This window comes from Geotrypetes seraphini, chromosome 1 (assembly GCF_902459505.1).
Source record: "Geotrypetes seraphini chromosome 1, aGeoSer1.1, whole genome shotgun sequence".
In the NCBI taxonomy this organism is placed as follows: domain Eukaryota; kingdom Metazoa; phylum Chordata; class Amphibia; order Gymnophiona; family Dermophiidae; genus Geotrypetes; species Geotrypetes seraphini.
Genome location: NC_047084.1, coordinates 69,037,564 through 69,057,976, shown reverse-complemented (window position 1 = coordinate 69,057,976; position 20,413 = coordinate 69,037,564). Strand labels below are relative to the sequence as shown.

Below are 20,413 nucleotides of genomic sequence, written 5' to 3'. Positions count from 1 at the left end.
CATTTTTTTTTTTACAATTGAATTCCCTGAACTTTTGGATAGCACCTCGTAAGTCAGGACTGGTTCAACCTAAGGACCAGGTGAGGCCTTGTTCAGGGAACCAAAATTTCAGTCCAGTCTACGTTCAAACTTCTTGAGGGATAGTTGTTGGACTTGTATTTTGGCACCCTTTATCATCGATGCCCTGAGCAAGTGCCTCACTTGGTCCAGCAGAAGTAGGAGACTTTAGAAAGAGGAGAAGATATTGGATCACAGCTGGGTGTGTAGGGGTGGGAGAGAGATACCAATTTGCGGGGGTGAGGAGATGCCAATGCAAAAGTTGACTGAGTGCGCCACAGTCCCTTTAGTTGGCCTTGATATAAATAAAACCTGATAATATAAGAATAGCCTTATTGGGTCAGACCAATGGTCCATCTGAAAACAGAAAATTTATGCTTACAATATTACTTAAATTCATGGCATATGAAGCCATTTTAAAAGTACAGATGAAAGTTTTTCCACCTCTTGAACACTTAAATAAATTCTGAACTTTTGTGCGACCCCTGCAGATTATGATGCCCTAAGATGGAGCTTATTTAGCTGAAAGGCAAATCCAGCATTGGCCATAAGGCACAAGGTAGCAACATCAGATTTTTCAGTTTCAACCAAACACATCTTTAACAAGTAAAAGAAGACTTAATGATGATTCTGTATAGTGATAGATAAAGATCAAGGGTACAAACACTAAGGATCAGATTCTGTAAATGGCATCCAAATTTGGATGATGAAAAAAATGAGCATTGTTCTAGAAATAGCGCTCTGAGTTGGGTGCCCTTTATAAAATAGCGCATAGAACCAAGATCCACCCCCGACTTTTGGTGTGAGGATTTATACCAACTGAAACCTGATGTAAATCTTTGTGTGTAAATTAGGCATGGATCCCCCAAATTCTATAACACTACACACATCTATAGTGAACGCCTTGACCCACCCATGCTCCTTCCATGGCTACATCCCCTTTCAGTTTCACGCTACTAGATTTATGCATGCATCTTTAAAGATTAGCGCTTAGCACAATGTGCCTGGAAATCCAAATTGCCGCCAATTAATGAATGTTAGCACCCAATTGGCACTAATTGGCTCCTAACTCAATTGAATTGCACACACAAATTTGGTCACCTTCCCAAATTTCCATATGCAGTTTTGAGCACCATGGACCAAATTCTATATATGTCACCTAAACAATCTGCATCTAGAGTTATTCTATAAACCATCTCCAGAGATAGGCATGGTTTATAGATTATGCATAGCGCCTGTCTGTGCAACTAAATTTAGATGTGGCTGTTTATGTCAATGAAAATCAGGCATAAATGCTTCACCTAAATTGTGTGTGGATAGAGTTTATTCTATAACAGTGTGTCTAACTTTTAGGAATGCCCATGACCCTCCCATGACCTGGCAACGCCCACTTATGAGATTTGCACAGTAGAATTTACATGAACCACTTTATACAATGCGCTAGAAAGTTGTGCCATAAATTATAATTAGTGCCAAATAATGTAAATAATTGCTTGTTAATTGGAATTATCAGCACTGCAGATCGGTAATGTGCACAGATTTGTGTGCGCAACTTTGGTCGCAGTATATAGAATCTGGGGACTTATTCCCATGAATTTTAAAATGATGATTTATATGATTGTTTGGTAATATTTTTGTACAGTCAACTCCGCTTAAGTGCAAACCTTCGGACCCGTTTCCCACGTGCGCTTAAATGGAGTATGCGCTTAATCAGAGTACCATGTGAAGAGAGTCGAGCACCGTCATTTTTCTCATGAGATCAGCAACTCGGGGATAGGATTCCGTGCTTGCATCGATCACTGCCATCACATATCTTAGGACAAGTGACCTGTAATCACATTTGAAGTTTGCGTTTATCTTTTGGTTTTTGTTGCTTTGATATTCAACAGGCAGGCACCTTGAAACCAACAGCTTCACTACGTTTGAAAGCAGTGTATCGGTCTCTAAAGCTTTAATTGGGAGACCATACTGTAGTTCATCTGTGTGAGCAACTGCATAAGGACCTGGAGTACACCACTCTCAGGGGACAGGCCCTTCCATTTTATGTACTACTGGTATACTCAGTGGCGTACCAAGGGGGGGGTGATCTGCCCCGGGTGCAAGGCCCGAGGGGGTGCACAGCTGGCCACTCACCGGGGAATAGGCTGCCGCCGGGGAAAAGCTACCATTGCCGTCATCAAAAAGAAGCCGGCGCCGAATTCTCCCTCCCTGCTTCTCTTCCCCGAGCCGACCAACAATAGCCGTCCGATGTCAATTCTGACGTCTGAGAGGACGTTCTGGGCCAGCCAATCGCTGCCTGGCTGGCCCGGAACGTCCTCTCCGACGTTAGAATTGACGTCGGGCAGCCAGAGTTGGTCGGCCCGTGGGAAAAGAAGGAGGGCGAATTCGGCGCTGGCCTGTTTCCGATGGCCAGTGGCAGCCTTTCCCCAGCGGTGGTGGCAGCATGGTGGTGGTGGCGGCGGTGGCATGGGGGAGGGAAGGGAGAAAGAAAGAAAGGGGGGGAGACAGGGAGCCAGAAAGAAAGCAAGGGGGAGGACAGGGATCCAGAAAGAAAGAAAGGGGGCAGGGTGAAAGAAAGAAAAAAATGGGGCATGGGGAAAGAGAGAGAAAGACAGACAGAGAAAGAAAGGGGGCATGGAGAGAGAAAGAAAGAAGGGGGCAGGGTGAAAGAAAGAAATGGGGCACGGAGAGAGAGAGAAAGACAGACATATAGAAAGAAAGGGTGCACGGAGAGAGAAACAAAGAAGGGGACAGGTTGAAACAAAGAAAAAGTTGGGGGAGGAATGAGGTCTGGAGGAGAGGAAGCATACAGGAGGCTGAAAGAAGGGAAGAAATATTGGATGCACAGTCAGAAGAATAAAGTGCAACCAGAGACTGATGAAATTACCAAACAAAGGTAGGAAAAATGATTTTATTTTCAATTTAGTGATCAAAATGTGTCCGTTTTGAGAATTTATATATGCTGTCTATATTTTGCACTATGGGCCCCTTTTACTAAACTGCAATAGCAGTTTTTAGTGCAGGGAGCGTCGAGAGCAGCGTGGGGCATTCAGCGCAGCTCTCTGCGCTAAAAAACGCTATCACGGTTTAGTAAAAAGGGAGGGGGTATATTTGTCTATTTTTGTATAGTTGTTACTGAGGTGACATTGCATAAAGTCATCTGCCTTGACCTCTTTGAAAACCCACGGAATATAAATGATAATTAACATTTTCTCTGCGTACACTGTGCTTTGTGTTTTTAAAATTTTATTGTTGGTAGATCATTTTGACTTGGCCACGAAGGTAACGGGGAGGGAGGGAGGGGAGCTGCTGAAAGACATCTAGTAATCCTTGCAGGCTTGACTGCAGGGAATTATTTTTGTAAAATCATGTTTTGTTATGTGACTGGCATTATTTAGACTTTAATTTCTATGAATGAATAGAATGAAAATGATATAAAATTACTTGCTTGTTTTTATGTGCGTACGCTGAAGGAAAGTGGAGAGAGAGTGGGCTGAGGACGCTGAAGGAAATGGGGAAGAGAGAGTGGGGAGAAGACGCTGATTTATAAATTAACAATTGTACAGAATATTGTTTCTTTTTATACTTTAATATAATAAGTTCAATATAAAACAATTCAAGGCTTGTGTGGATGGAATCAGGTAGTTTGTGGGGATGAGGACCGAGTTTATGGGGATTAGTCCAATAAAATGGTATTTTCTTATTTCTCGTTATTTGTTTTATTTTTATTTGTTAATTTGTAAAGTGGTGATTGTTATGTATCAGTTTTTTCAAATTTATATCTACTGTCTTTATATTTTGCACAGTATTAGAGGACATGTATTACTGTTTTTGTAGTGTTGTGGTGTTGCATTGTATGCAGAATCTGGTTTCTTGGCAGTTCAGTTTAACTTTTGTCTACATATTTCTATTTTTAGTTTGTGATTATTCCATATGGGCATATGGACGAAGGTGTATCTGTCTGTGTGTATGAAAGGGACATGGCTTTCTGATAGCATTGACTGTGCAGGATCTGGTTTGTTTAGTTTTACAATGTATGTGTTGGTGTTCTAGTGCTCACTGCAGTGTTTAAGATGCTGCCTTTTCCTAGTACACTCTTGTGAGATTTGTAGATTGTTACTAAAATTCATATTTTTCTTATAGATGGGGGGGGGGTGTCAAAAAATGGTGGGCCTAGGGTGTCACATATGCTAGGTATGCCACTGGGTATACCGTAATAACAACGCCTAAGCAGCGTCTGACATCAGCATGGTGGACACGTTCAGCCAAAGACAATGATTTTTGTCCACGCGATGCCACAGTAAAGTTCTGAAAGTTTGAACATATGGCCACCGAAACATGCGGCTCATCTACGTGATTGCTATTAACCAGAGTGAACACTACGTGAAAGAATACAGGTGGAACCTATGACATCAGTGCGCATAAGCAGATTGTGTGCTTATCAGAATTGCAAATATCTGGAGTTTACGTCCATTGACTTTAATGGGAAAAAAACGGGACTGTGGTGATCAAGTGTGGATAACCGGGGCGTGCGTTTATCTGACGTGCACTTAGGTCAACTGTACGAGTATGAATTATGTATGTTGCCTAGCTACTAGACGGAGGATAAGTTTTTAAATAAAATAATAAATATATAGACTCCAGGGGGTACAAAAGTATAAATAAATCTAAAATAATTCAATAAAACTAGTCATAGAACTGTTTCTGCAATCAACTGCTATCGCTTCTAAAAAAAAATGAGATTCAGGAGAAAATCATTGCCTCCACTGCTAATTTAGATTTCTTCTGTACTCATTGAAGATGATTCTGTAGAATAGTTGATTAAACCCACAGGCATGTTTATATTGGTCTTGTATTAAGCCACAGAAAATGAGCACCTGGACATTGCTCATTCTTTCAGGTTGTTGCAAAAATCATTAAAAAATGTGAGTCATCCATCAAACACACATATTCGTTCTTATTTTTAGAGACATATCAAAGGCATTATGCTAGCTTCCACATGGCTCCTTTTTTTCTTATTTTTCACTAACATGTGTTTTTCCATTGATGTGTTAAAATGAAGTTTTTGTATTACTAAGAGACAAAAAGCTCTCTGATTTTTGTGCACAGTATAGAGAACCATGGGGGTTTAGCTTCAAATCAGCGTCATTTTATTAACAAAGCCCTTTGTCATCTTTTTTAAAACCAAAATGTATACCTGAACCAAAAACAACTAAATAGATGAACTATAATACTATCTACAGCTTCCGGCCCCTTTTTATATTAAACACCTTTTATATTCTTTTTTATCTCTCTCTTCACTTATCTCCCCTATGCCCCTTCCCCCATGAGCTCCGCTCAGGAGCAGATACCTCCTCCACTGCCAATTCCAGACTCTGTCCATTATAGAAACATAGAAACATAGAAATAGACGGCAGATAAGGGCCACAGCCCATCTAGTCTGCCCACCCTAATGACCCTCCCCTACCTTTGCCTAGTGAATAGAGCCCACGTGTCGATCCCATTTGGCCTTAAAATCAGGCACGCTGCTGGCCTCAATCACCTGCAGTGGAAGACTATTCCAACGATCAACCACCCTTTCAGTGAAAAAGAATTTCCTGGTGTCACCTCATAGTTTCCCACCTCTGATTTTCCACGGATGCCCTCTTGTTGCCGTGGGTCCCTTGAAAAAGAAGATATCTTCTTCCGCTTCAATGTGGCCCGTGAGATACTTGAACGTCTCGATCATGTCCCCCCTCTCTCTGCGCTCCTCGAGTGAGTATAGCTGCAGTTTGTCTAACCGTTCTTTGTACGGGAGATCTTTGAGTCCCGAGACCATCCGGGTGGCCATTCTCTGAACCAACTCCAATCTCAGCACATCTTTGCGATAATGTGGCCTCCAGAATTGCACACAGTATTCCAGGTGGGGCCTCACCATGGATCTATACAATGGCATAATGACTTCCGGCTTACGGCTGACGAAACCCCTGCGTATGCAACCTAGGATCTGTCTTGCCTTGGATGAGGCCTGCTCTACCTGACTGGCAGCCTTCATGTCCTCACTGACGATCACCCCCAAGTCCCGTTCTGCTACCGTTCTTGTTAGGATCTCACCATTAAGGGTATAAGTCTTGTATGGATTATGGTTGCCTAGGTGCATGACTTTGCATTTTTTGGCATTGAAGCTAAGTTGCCAGGTCCTAGACCAGCGCTCCACTAGGAGTAGGTCGTGCATCATGTTGTCGGGCATTGAATCTTCGTCCGTTGTGCATTTGCCCACTACATTACTTAGTTTGGCGTCATCGGCGAATAATGCTATTTTACCTCGAAGCCCTTCTGCCAAGTCTCTTATAAAGATGTTGAATAGGGTCGGTCCTAAGACCGAGCCCTGTGGCACTCCACTGATCACCTCCGTCATTTCTGAGGGGGTGCCGTTCACCACTACCCTTTGAAACCTACCACCAAGCCAGTTCCTAACCCATTTCGTCAATGTGTCACCTAATCCTATAGAACTCATCTTGCTCAGCAACCTGCGGTGTGGTACGCTATCGAATGCTTTGCTAAAGTCCAGGTACACGATGTCCAGGGACTCCCCAACATCCAGCTTCCCCGTCACCCAGTCAAAGAAGCTGATCAGGTTGGATTGACATGATCTCCCCTTAGTAAATCCAAGTTGACGGGGGTCCCGTAGATTTTCCTCATCCAGGATCTTATCCAATTGGCGTTTGATCAGAGTTTCCATAAGTTTGCTCACTATTGATGTTAGACTCACTGGTCTGTATTTTCTGTCTCCATCTTTGAGCCTTTCTTGTGGAGTAGAATGACGTTAGCCGTCCTCCAGTCCAACGGGACGCTTCCTGTACTAAGGGAGAGGTTGAAGAGTGCCGACAGTGGCTCTGCCAAGACATCACTCAACTCCCTAAGCACCCTGGGGTGTAGGTTGTCAGGCCCCATTGCCTTGTTAATCTTGAGTTTTGACAGCTCATCGTAGATACTGCTGGGCGTAAATTCGAAGTTACTAAACGGGTCAACTGAGTCAGCCCTTGTCTGTAGTTGAGGTCCAAGCCCCGGCGCTTCACGGGTGAAGACTGAGCTGAAGTATTCATTTAATAGTTGGGCTTTTTCGGAGTCCTTTTCCACATAGTCTCCGTTTGGTTTCCTAAGACGTGCAATCCCGCCAGAGTTTTTACTTCTATCACTGATATACCTGAAGAAGGATTTATCTCTCTTCTGGATGTTCTTTGCCAGAGACTCCTCCATGTGGAATTTAGCCTCCCTGACTGCTGTTTTGATTGCTTTTGACTTGGTCAGGTAGTCTGCTCTAGAGTCCTGTTTCCCCGATTGTTTGTAAGAGATGAATGCTTTTTTCTTCTCCTTGATGAGGTCTGAGATTTCCGCAGTGAACCATTGCGGCTTGTTGTTTCTTCGCCGCTTACTTACTAATTTAACATAGCGGTTTGTCGCTTCTTGTATGGTGGCTTTCAAAGTCGACCACATTTCTTCCACGCTATTGGTTTTTGCTTGGCTTTGTAGTGCCTGGTGAACAAAGGAACCCATGTCTTGGAAGTTTGTGTCCTTGAATTTGAGGACCTTGGTCAGCGTGTTAGATTTAGTGAAACCTTTCCTAAGATTGAACCATACCATGTTGTGGTCACTGGAGGCCAATGTGTCGCCCACCGAGACCTCTGTGACACTTTCTCCGTTGGTAAGTAATAGGTCCAGTATTGCCTGATCCCTTGTTGGGTCCAACACCAGTTGCTTCAGACCAGCTCCCTTCATAGAGTTTAATAGCCTCCTATTGCTGCCAGAATCGGAGGTTAGTGTATCCCAATCCACATCAGGCATGTTGAAGTCACCTAACAATACTGTGTCCCCACGCAAGGTGATATTTTCTATATCCCCGATTATTTCCATATCCAGGTCAACCTGTTGTCTTGGGGGTCTGTAAATTACACCAAGATACAAGCATTTGTCCTTCCCTCTGGCCAAATTAACCCAAAGGGATTCTCCAGTGTATTGGACATCTGAGATTCTTGTGACCTTAATGTCATCTTTAGTATATAATGCTACACCTCCTCCCAATCTGCCTTCTCTGTCCCGGCGAAGCAAGTTGTAACCCGGTATGACCATGTCCCACCCGTGAGAGTCTGTGAACCAGGTCTCAGATATCGCCACCACATCCAGGTCGGCATTCCTTATTTCTGTTTCCAACTCCAGGATCTTGTTTCCCAAACTGTGTGCGTTGACGTACATAGCCCTCCATGTTGTATTTTTGTTACGTATCAGTGGGGATATACCTGCTTGAGCTACTTGAACACCTACAGCATAATATGCATTATATATGTTCCCCCCAGACCCAGCAATATTTGCGTTGTATATGTTCACCCTGGACCCAGAACTACAATGTGTATTCCCCACAGACCAAGAACTACAATGTGTATTCCCCAAAGACTCAGAATTACAATGTGTACTCCCCCTAGACCTGGAATTACAATGTGGCCCATACTTATGATGTGAACCTACCCCCAACTCGAAGGTGTGTGTACTCGCCCCTGACCCAGACTTTCGGTGACTACTTACCACATCCTCAAAACAGTATTTGCAGTTTAGTTCGCCAGGTATGTTGTTTGTGTCTGTACCCTCCCCCGACTTACCTAGTTTAAAGCCCTGTGAAGTAGGCGGGCTAGACGGTGTCCAAGGACATTCTTCCCTCTTCTGGTCAGGTGTAGGCCGTCATGTCCATGTAGTCCGTGCAAAGCTTCTCCATGGTGCAGGAACCCGAAGTTCATCTCCTTGCACCATCCTCGCAGCCAGTCGTTTGCCCTCTGTATTCGATCATCTCTGGCTCTGCCCTTGCCCCTCACAGGGAGAATCGAGGAGAAGACCACCTGCGCATTCATCCTCCTCATCTTCTCCCCCAGGGCTCTGAAGTCCTCAGGTATGCTGTTCGTGCTGCTTCTGGCGGTGTCGTTAGTTCCGACGTGGATTAGAATCATGGGGAAGTGATCACGGGGCTTGATGAGTCTGTCAAGGCAAGCGGTTACATCCCGGATCCTGGCCCCTGGCAAACAGCAGACCTCTCTTGATTGTAGGTCTGATCTGCAAATTGGTCCCTCGGTGCCCCTCAGCAGCGAATCCCCGACGACCACCACTCTGCGCTTCTTGGGGGTGGGCCGTTCTGTTGATTCCGGAGCTGGAACCGTCTGCTGAACAACTTCTTGCACCTCGTTCTCAGGACCTTCCTGTAGCAGCTGATATCTGTTCCTCAGGGCGATTTGTGGTGTCGATGTAGAGCTGCCCTGTATGTGAGAAAAAGAGATAGAGTTAGGCCCTCTGCGTTTTCCTGTGGAGGAAGTCACTAGCTGCCAGGAGTCAGCATCTCCAGCCACTTCCTGCATTCCGGTGGTTGGTCTCAAGTTTGCAGGTTTGGATGCTTTGGGTGTTCCCAGGGTGGTCTTGTCAGGTTCCTGTTCGGTGATCTGGGACAGCTCCTGGATGACTCCATCGATGAAGGTCTCGTCGTCACGGATGCTCCTTAAGCGCTGAACCTCCTCTCTCAGGCTCCTCAGCTCCAGCAAAAGGCTTTCGTTCGGCTGGTCCATTACTTCTGTTTGCGTTGAGACTGTAGACATCTTTGAGGGGATGGCCTCAGTCTGTACAGAGACCTCTGTCCTCCTTCCTGGTTCCCCTTCCATCTGTACTCGGACCATAGCCATCCCCTGGGTGCTCTCAGTGACTGAACTACCCATCTTGATTGATGACTTGCTGCTTCTAGTCCTACCTGCCATTTACTGCTGCTCTGTATACTTGGAACAAACTGTCCGAATCCCTACAGCGGGCTCCGTCTCTGGCAGTGTTTATTTCCAAGTTAAAAGCCCACCTCTTCGAGACTGCTTTCAGCTCCTAACTCCTGTCACCTTGGGTTCTCCATCCCCAACCCTATATGGCATGTCTGTCTGCCCAAGTTAGACTGTAAGCTCTTCCAAGCAGGGATCATCTATTAAATGTCAAAATGTACAGCACTGCATATGCCTTTCAGGGTTATAGAAGTGATAAATAGTAGTAGTAATATTGTGAACAGGGGAAATGTTGACATTGAATAGCCTTATAAAAAGAGTTTACAATGAAATAATTTATAGTATAGTTACAGAAGGCAGTTCTCAAAGCCATGTCCTCTGGTCAATAGTGATATGCCTAGTTAAATTGGTCTACCTGAAAATTATATTTCTATACCATGTAGCATGTGTACATTGCATTTAAAAAAAAATGCACATGCTTCTCCTTCAGCTACCCACACAAACAGAAGTAAAATGGAGTGCTATAGCCACATGTTTACCACCATTTTCCATCCACAGAACTCTACATACAATATAGCACTTTGATTTACACACACAAATTTGGGAATATGCCCAATTTGCGCATGCAACTTAATTGAATAATAAACCAAACTGTGCTCATAATTGGCTCCTTATCAAGCAATTATTAGCACTAATTGGTGTTATTTTCAATGTATGTGCAAGATCTATACTCGGACTGGAAGAGTGTCACCAGTGGAGTGCCGCAGGGCTCGGTGCTTGAACCCGTGCTCTTCAACATCTTTATAAGCGATCTGGACATTGGTACGACGAGTGAGATGATTAAATTTGTGGACAATACGAAGTTATTCAGAGTAGTGAAGACACAGAGGGATTGCAAAGATCTGCAATGTGACATAATCAGGCTCGAGGAATGGGCATCAACATGGCAGATGAGGTTCAATGTGGATAAGTGTAAAGTGATGCATGTAGATAACAAAAATCTCATGCACGAATACAGGATGTCCGGGGCGGTACTTGGAGAGACCTCCCAGGAAAGAGACTTGGGAGTTATGATCGACAAGTCGATGAAGCCGTCCATACAATGTGCAGCGGTGGCGAAAAGGGCGAACAGAATGCTAGGAATAATAAAGAAGGGGATCATGAACAGATTGGAGAAGGTTATCATGCCACAGTACCGGGCCATGGTGCACCCTCACCTGGAGTACTGCGTCCAGCACTGGTCGCCGTACATGAAGAAGGACATGGTACTACTCGAAAGGATCCAGAAAAGAGTGACTAAGATGATTAAGGGGCTGGAGGAGTTGCCGTACAATGAAAGATTAGAGAAACTGGGCCTTTTCTCCCTCGAACAGAGGAGACTGAGAGGGGACATGATTGAAACATTCAAGGTACTGAAGGGAATAGACTTGGCAGATAAGGACCCTCTCCAAGGTAGGGAGAACGAGAGGACATTCTCTAAAATTGAAAGGGGATAAATTCTGTTTGAACATAAGGAAGTTCTTCTTCACCCAGAGAGTGGTGGAAAACTGGAACGCTCTTCCAGAGTCTGTCATAGGGGAAAACACCCTCCAGGGATTCAAGACAAAGTTAGACAAGTTCCTGCTGAACCGGAACGTACCAGGTAGGGCTAGTCTCAGTTAGGGCGCTGGATTTTGACCAGAGAGCTGCCGCGCACAATGGACCACTGGTCTGACGCAGCAGCGCCAATTCTTATGTTCTCAAATTTGTGCACAGTGCCAAAAAGGGGCTGTGGAAATGGGAGGTTATGGGCAGATCAGGAGCATTCCTCAAAGTTGCACGCATAATTATAGTATAAGAGGCATTCGTGCCTAACGTTAGGTACAAGGATTTGCCCCATGTTTCTGTTGGTGCAAATTGACATGCCTAAATTTAGGTGCTGGTCCTGGGTATAAGTGCTATTCTGTAAACCACACCTAACTTTAAGTGCAGTTTATAGAATACTGTTCAGCTGGGGTTACCTGCCAAGAATAAGAGCTGGATCTAGGGAGTTTTAAAAACCCTACTGAGGTCCTGTAAAGGGCACTAGACCTTAGGGATTAGGATTGTGGTAATATGGAAAAGCAATTGCCAGCCTGATATTTTGTTGCAATAAGGTTACCAGACGTACAGATTTTCCCAGACATGTCCTCCTTCTGAGGACATGTCCGGGGGTCTGAACGGCTTTTCAAAACACAGCACTTTGTCTCCTCAAATCGTGTTGGGCAGGGAGAAAGTCTCTGCATGTGTGGATGCCACATGATGACATCATGTGCACATGCGCGTGACATCCGAGCATGTGCAGACTTCCTCCCTGCCTGACAAGATAACTGAGCAGGGGGCGTGGCTAGGGTGGGATTAGGGCATTACAGGGCAGGGATGGGCAGAACTGGACAGGCCTGGGGGAGGGGCTAGCAGTCTGGATTTTCCAATTGGAAAATCTGGCAACCCTATTTTGGAGGGTTGGGAGGTCACAGTGCTGATTGAGGAGCTTGCAAGAAAGCAAACTTCAGAGGTATGCAAAAACCCAGCTACCTGATGAGACAGGAAACAAAGGATAATTCTCTATAGATCACCTAAAATTAGGTGCTGGGATGATATGCTTTTAGGGCTGGTATTAGACATGCTAGGACTCAGGGCAGAAATTAAGGAGGGGCCCCCAATTCTTCTCCCTGCCCATTCCCCAATTTCTTTACCTACCAAATACCTTCCATTCCAGCATCTCTCCTTTCTTCCTCATTCCTTCCCACTCACCCCCCAGGTTCATCACATGCCCTCCCATTCAGCATCCTTCCCTTCATTTAAAATTCATCTGCTCTAGGGGGCCCCTGTGGGCTCAGATGTTCTTCCCTTCTCCCCACCCCATTAGAAAGCCCCCTCTCACCTTTTAAAATGCAAAGGGGGTTGCAAACACAGCAGCGATTCTCCAGCACTGCTTGTGAATCCCCCAGTGCTGTTTCCCTGCCACGGTCCACTCTCTCTGATGCAACTTCCTGTTTCTGCTTGGGCAGACCGCAGCAGGCAAACAACACCAAAGAATCTGCAAGCAGCACTAGAGAATCACTGCCAATCCAGCGACCTTTTAAAAGGTGAGGGGGGCTTCAGAACGGGGTGGGGAGAAGTGAAGGACATCCCAGCTCATGGGACCTCCCAGACTTGTGGGACCCAGGGCAGTTACCCTGTTTGCTAACCCTGTGTGCTTAAGAATCTTATAGTGTTTCACTACTCCCATCCTGTATCTTATATTCGATGACTTTGTAATGTAACCAATTCGCTGATTGTACAGCACCTCTTGTTGTAAACCGCCTTGAACTATTATGGCTTTGGCGGTATATAAAAATAAATTATTAGTAGTAGTAGTAAATATGAATTCTAATAGCAGTTGAACGCATAGCTTACTTTTATAGAATACTAGCGTAAGTACCTGAATAAACTCATGTAAACCGTTCTGAGCTCTCCTGGGAGAATGGAATAGAAAATTGAATAAATAAATAAATAATAATAACAACTTTATTTTTATATGCCGCAATACTACAAACAGTTCAGAGCAATTTACAGAGGAAGAGACTGTATACAGACAGCGATATTACAAAAAACTTTCAAAATTACATTAACATAGTAAGATTAATCAAATTTTTCCTGGAAGTGTTTTAGAACAGTGTTTTTCAACCTTTTTACACCTATGGACCGGCAGAAATAAAATAATTATTTTTTGGACTGGCATCGGTCAGTGGACAGGCGGTTGAAGAACACTGGGCTAAGTCGTGGGCCAGACCCCGCCCATCTCTACCCAATCTTCACCCCAGACCCCGCCCCCATAATAGTACTAATTGCACCTTGCACATCCCGTGCCTCATCTGGAAGCCTTCCCTCTGACGTTGCAACGTTGGAGAGAAGGCTTCCGGTTCAGGCGCAGGACGCCCGTAGGAGCCACTGCCCGTGGCTTTGTGCACTGAATCAGTTAGGAAGAGGGAGCTGGCTCGAAGATAACGCCGCATCGATCGCACTGTGGACCAGCAGTTGAAGAACACTGTTTTGGGCCTGATGCACGTGCTGGCCCTGTGGACCGGCAGGAAATTTTTGTGGACCGGCACTGGTCCGTGGACCGGTGGTTGAAGAACACTGTTTTAGAACATAAGAATTGCCGCTGCTGGGTCAGACCAGTGGTCCATTCTGCCCAGCAGTCCACTCACACAGCGGCCCCTAGATCAAGACCAGTGCTCCAAATGAGTCCAGTCTCACCCTGTGATATGATTGCTTAGAGATCTGCTAAGCTATCATATCACAGGGCAGTCAGAGACACCCGCCTGGAAACTGCTATAGCTCAATAAGTAAAAGCCCTGTACTCCTTTTCCAGAGGTCATAAGTTCAATTCCCAACCAGCTCCCCAGCACATATTTTAATTGTGGCATTATACCTTGTAGGTGCACCATGGTGATCTCACAATGAGGTCACCATTGTACAGCTGCAAACCTCCATTTGCAATGAAGTAGAAGCCAAGCTAAGGTCTGTATCTGGTTTTTTCTATTTTTAAGCTTTTGCAAATGAAGTTATTTATGCAATCTATATATTTTTAATAATAGGAGTCACAAGGATATGACTAAGTTCTGCCAGAAATTTGCCAGTACACATGCATAAAGAAACCCAATTAAAGAATTCAGCCTTGAAGGGGATAGGGGCTGATTTCATAATCGGTGGACAGTTATCCAACAGGCAATTGGATTTTACATATTTTGAATACAGTTTAAGGAATTGGTTCCAGTCTGGATTTTCAGAATGATTCCAGATCATATCAACAGTTGAACTTTCTTTTCCTAAAGGAATTAAAGTGTTTGGTAAATCTAAGCTTGAATCTACAAAAGACAATCTCAAATTATAAATTTTTGGAACAAAATAGTCGGCTAGATTCACAGCTGAAGGTGGAAGATCTGTATTAGAACATTTATGTAAATCAATGGTAAGAAAGGATTTGGTGGTCGCATCATGGGTAAAAAGTTGTAACTAAGGGATTGTAGCCCTGAAGAAACCCCCCCAGGGTGAAACATGTTGGCGTACTTCATCCCTTATAACTGACCACCTAAGTTAAGTATAAATATTCTAACTGCACTAAAAATTTATGAATGGTAAAAAGCTGACCACATTCTATAAGACCAAGTTGGTGTGTTTAGAGATGGTCGGATCTTGTCTGTCAGGAGAATATTTTGCCAGACATTAAAACTGATAATGAAATAAATAGGTAGACACCAAACTTATGGCCCCCTTTATCAAGTTGCGCTAGAGGTTTTTAGCATGGGCTGGCGTGAAAATACTCTGACACTTATAAAATTCCTATGATCATTGGAGCACTTACCTCACCAGCCTGTGCTAAAAATCTCTAGCACAGCTTGATAAAAGAGGCCATTAAGAAAGTTCCTGAGTAAGCTATAAAGCTAGAAATTATAGAAATATATGATGACTTTTGAACTCTTATTGTGATTCAATGTAATATCATATTCAATCTGGAATAATATAACTCTACAAGAACAAAGTGAGTTGCTTCTATTATATTCAGGTGAGAAAATATTATGATTATTATTGTTTTATGTTTTAATGCATAAAAAGGTTTCAAAGAACAATCTCTGATTTTATTATACCTTGCCTTGAATGCCTACCTGACTGTCAGACCAGAAGGAAAGCATAATAAATGATTTGTCTGAAAGTAGATATCCCTGGATTGTCAGATCTGACTTAAGAGTTGTTGCATTAAAGAGTTGTAACTCAGAAGTTGCAGCTTAATAGAAATAATTTCTCTGAAGCCCCTTCTGAAGGAATAACACCTTGTTGTAGTGGAGAGGCTAAGGTGTAGGGCCACCCAATCAGATATGCCTCCAAGGACAAACTAGACAAAGTGTGTCCCAAGCCTGTTGGAGGGCCAAGATGTTACCAGAAGAGGTTGTGTTGGCTAGAGCTCCTTGATTATCAGAGTTCTTCCTTTTCTGAGATGGGGAAGAGAAGGGGAAACCCCCAGATTTATCCTTCTATGCACAAGGACATCCCCACATTGTATTACCAGCCTTTGAGAATTGTGGTATCTATCCAGTAATGGAGGGAAGTGTGGTTGTGGGCAGCTCCAAGAGTTTGGGGCAGAGATTGAAATATATGTTGGCTAGACTGACATGCAAAGCACACACCTACGACCTGGAGTCACTCTGGCTAGGAGTTTCAGAGGGCTCACTGTCCGAGAAGGAGTACAGTTTGCTGTTCCCATGGAGGGGAATAGCCTGGCGATCTCCCCACCCTCCAGTTTAGGGGAATAGGAGGAGTGATTGGGTGGAATAAACAGTATCATTGACCTAGGGTCACCTTATTCCCTCTGCTGGTTAGCCAAGTCTTGATGCGGGAAAATCTGAGATCATTTTGATCCAGCTATGAGACACCTTTCTGAAAACTGACTCTTCTCTACAGGTGACATCATTAATTATCTACTTCTTAATTATATTATTACCAATCTTGATCTGAGTAAGTGTCTACAGCTTTATGCCTGAACAATGTTCAGTATAAAGTGACTCTTTGGATTTGACGATTCTTCTGAAGAATTCCATGGAATTAATGATTTTAAGAACTTTATCACTAACATTTCTGCTGGAACCTAATTGAATTATGATCTTGGAATTATGCCTTGGACATGTGAGGGATCTCTTCGTGGGAGCATTCTTCAGTGCGTTTTCCCGATTCCTTTTTTGAATCCAATGCAGAAGAAGGGACATTGGTCTTAAATCTTTGAGTCATTGTTCGAGCAGGGACAGTTGATTTAAAAAAAAAAAATATATATATATATATATATATATATAGCTGTATATATATATATATAAATATATATATATAGTTTTATTCTTTTTCCATTGCCCCTAAGCCACTTTGGGATTCTTTTTTTTATTACAGAGAAGGCTTGCTAAATATTTTGACAGTTCCCATAATTAATCCTTAACTGACTTGCCTCTATGTTGTTATATAGTTTTTTCTTTTCCTATATCAATTTGCCTTATTCTTGATCCTTCTGTTGTGGACTAATATTTGATTGTTATTTCCTCTTTATTTATTTATTTATTTTCTATGCTATTCTTCCAAGGGAGATCAGAATGGTTTACATGAATTTGTTTCGGTCTGTCCTGGTGGGCTCACAATCTATCTAATGTACCTGGGATAATGAGAGATTAAGAGAATGCTCCTAAGGGGCCTCTGGCATTTTTTCATTTCATTTTTAAAAATTTTTATTGGAATTTTGATACAATGATACAAACATCAAAGGAAAATACAGGTCTAGTATGGAAATGATGATATATGCAGGGTTTCTTTGTTCTAAAAATTTTTGCACATGTTAGAGGGCATGATATTTATTGCTGGTTCATGCCTTTGGTGTTTTTTAAAGTTGTCTTTTCCAATGGTATACATTTGTTTGGAAAAAAAAAATCCTTTAAAAATCTCCCCAAGTGATTTTCTTTTCATAAGAGACATCCTGATCAAAATTCAGCCAGTCTACTACTACTACTATTAACTATTTCTATAGCGCTGATCGAGGGAATTGAGAAATGTATATTTCCTCAAGGAAAAAATTAGTCTTACTTCTGTATTTTGAATAATTTGCCATTTTAGAAGCGTTTGTAATGAATGTCTTCCATTTTTATTTTTCAGGAATGGCTGCCCTCGACAGCAAAGCTTCGGGAAAGATGGGTATCCGAGCAGTAGTTTACTACATGACAACCACCATTATTGCTGTGTTTATTGGCATAATTATTGTGATCATCGTCCACCCTGGAAAAGGAACAAAAGAAAATATGCATAGGGAGGGCAAAATTGAACAAGTAACAGCTGCAGATGCCTTTCTTGATCTAATCAGGTACAGTATGTAACATAAGAAGCAGCACTTCATTTGAATGAATAGCAACAACACTTATTATAATAATAATAATAATAATAACTTTATTTTTCTATACCGCCATAGTCAGGCGACTTCTAGGCGGTTTACATTGTAAGAAGGCTGGACATTCAGCGAATAACAAAAGTTCTTAATACAATACAATAAGTCAAATACTATACAATAATCTAAATGGGCAACTTACGTACTAGTTGGAGTTCTATGGGTTGTGAGTACCTGAATATTTAGTACTTACATATTAATTGGAGTTCTATTATATGAGGGTAACATAGTTTGAAAAGGAGCTGCTATTGAAATCTTTATTTATTTATTTATTTACAGAGTTACCACTAGTTGCTAAAATAATAGGAGTCAAAATTTAACTGTCAACGGTGAGCATTTTGCTCACCGCCATTTGCGTTATTCCTGGATATTCAAAGCTGGGACCTGTGCGGGCTTCATCTTTGAATACCTGGTTATTTTTAAACCAGTTAACACATAGCCACTTAAGTTGATATGCAACACTTACGAATGGCCATCGCATTACTTATATGTGGCCATGGATTTCTGCTTTTATGCCATCCCTTTTTTGCGACAAACCTGGCTGTTTAACAGCTAAATATCAGCACTTAATCATCAAAGTTTTGACTCTGCCCCTACTTTGTATTTAGCGCTAACCATGATATTCAGCAGCACTTTGCAGGTTAAGTGTTGTTAGTGGCGTAGCAAGTGTGGGAGCTGCTCTGGGTGGTAGAGTTCATGGCTCCTTCCCTGCTCTCACCCCTTCCCCACACACACTGTGCTTGCGTGTGCTTCTTCCCTTCCTCCATACCTCTTTAATTTCCCTGGTGCAAGTAGCATCTCCAACTTACTGCCCATGCCTTCCTCGACTCTCCCTCTGACATCACTTCCTGGTCCCGCAGCCAGGAAGTAATGTCAGAGGTAGAGTTACCAGATTTTCTGTTTGGAAAATCCAAACCCCCCTAGACCCGCCCCCCAGGCCCACCAAGTTCTACCCATCCCTGCTCCATTATGTCCCAGTCCTAGCCCCAATCCTGCTCTAACCCTGCCCTCCACTGCCTGCTCTTGTCGGGCAGGAGAGAATCCATGCATGCGTGGATACGATGCAATGACATCACATGTGCGTGCCCTCCTGCCCAACAGTGATTTGTTCCAAGCTTTTCAAAACCCAGACAAAGTGCCAAGTTTTGAAAAGCCATCTGTGGAAATCCAGACGTCTGGTAACCCTAGTCAGAGGGAGAGCCGAGGCCAGCACAAGCAGCAGGTTGGAGCTTATAGAACAGTCTGCATTTAACTCAATGACTGGCTAATTGAAAGTAATTGGCTAGATCCATGTCAAGCTGGCTTCAGGCTTGGATGTGGAACAGAGACAGTTCTTGTGTCTTTTCTTGATGATCTACACAGAAACCATGACAGGGGATCTGCCTCAATACTAGTGCTTCTGGATTTCTCAGCAACCTTTGGCACTGTGGATCATAATATCATACTTACAAGACTGGCAGAAATAGGTATCTGTGGCACAGTATTTACATGGTTCAAATCCTATTTGTCAGACAAACAACAATCAGTTCTATTCAACAACAACACATCATTACCTTGGGCACTGAACTGTGGGGTGCCACAAGGGTCTGTACGTCTCCCATCTTATGTAATATCTACCTTAAACCTCTGGCTGCTGTGCCGATGATGTGCAACTACTCATATCCATTGAACCAGATCTACCCACAGCTTTGAGTAAACTGACTGCCTGCCTAAACACAACTCGGGAATGGGCAAACAACAACAAACTCTGCTTGAACCCAAGCAAAAAAGAGATTCTTTGGGTTCCTAACAGAACTGGACAAATACCTGACTTCAAAATATATTTTGGGAAGTAGGAACTTCCCATAAAATCACAGGTTAGGAATTTCAGGATACTGCTAGACTCATCACTCACTCTGATCCTGCAAATCCAAACAATCTTAAAAAAATTGTCTCATCTACGGCAGTTACAAAATCTCTCTCCATATGTTGGAATGACAAGTCTGACCACAGTGGTCCATGCTACAATAGCATAATGACTAGACTACTGTAATGCCCTGTACACCGGTCTAATAAAAAAGTGTTTGCATCAGCTGCAACTAATTCAGAATGCTGTAGAACGACTGATAGAAGGCTGCAAGCAGTGTGACCACATTACATTCTTCCTTCAAAAACTACACTGGCTACCAGTACTTTACAGGACTAAATTTATATTTGATTTTCAAGCTCTTCAGACAAAATGGGCCAGAATACTTAAAGAATAAGCTAACTCTTTACACATCTTTGAGACCTCTGAGGTCCTCTCAAGGAGCATCACTGTCTGTACCCTCATGAAAAGAAATTATATGATGTGATACCCACCAGAAAGCCTTCTCAGGAGTAGCTCTCATGCTCTGGAATTTACGCCTAGGAGGGCTACATCTAACTCCATACTACCTCTATTTCAGGAAGCAGTTGAAAGCCTGGCTTGTCACCCAAGCTTTTAATACATAAGGTGATTGACTATACAGTACACTCATTTTGCAACAGAACTAGCTTGCTACAATCAGTTCCTCATATCTTGTTTAATTGTTTAAACAACTTGCCTTGAGTTTAGCCTCCCATCTGTTTATCCCAAAGGACTCTT

The 20,413-nt window shown here is 43.1% G+C and overlaps 1 protein-coding gene across 1 annotated transcript in view; it reads left to right on the top strand.

Moving 5' to 3' along the window:
- The window catches only part of SLC1A3 (solute carrier family 1 member 3), a 219,880-nt gene that overhangs the window by 122,439 nt on the left and 77,028 nt on the right, over nucleotides 1–20,413 (top strand). The window contains exon 4 of the mRNA XM_033932783.1: nucleotides 17,523–17,727. Within this exon, the coding sequence (XP_033788674.1) occupies nucleotides 17,523–17,727 (205 nt within the window). The remainder of the gene's footprint in view (nucleotides 1–17,522; nucleotides 17,728–20,413) is intronic.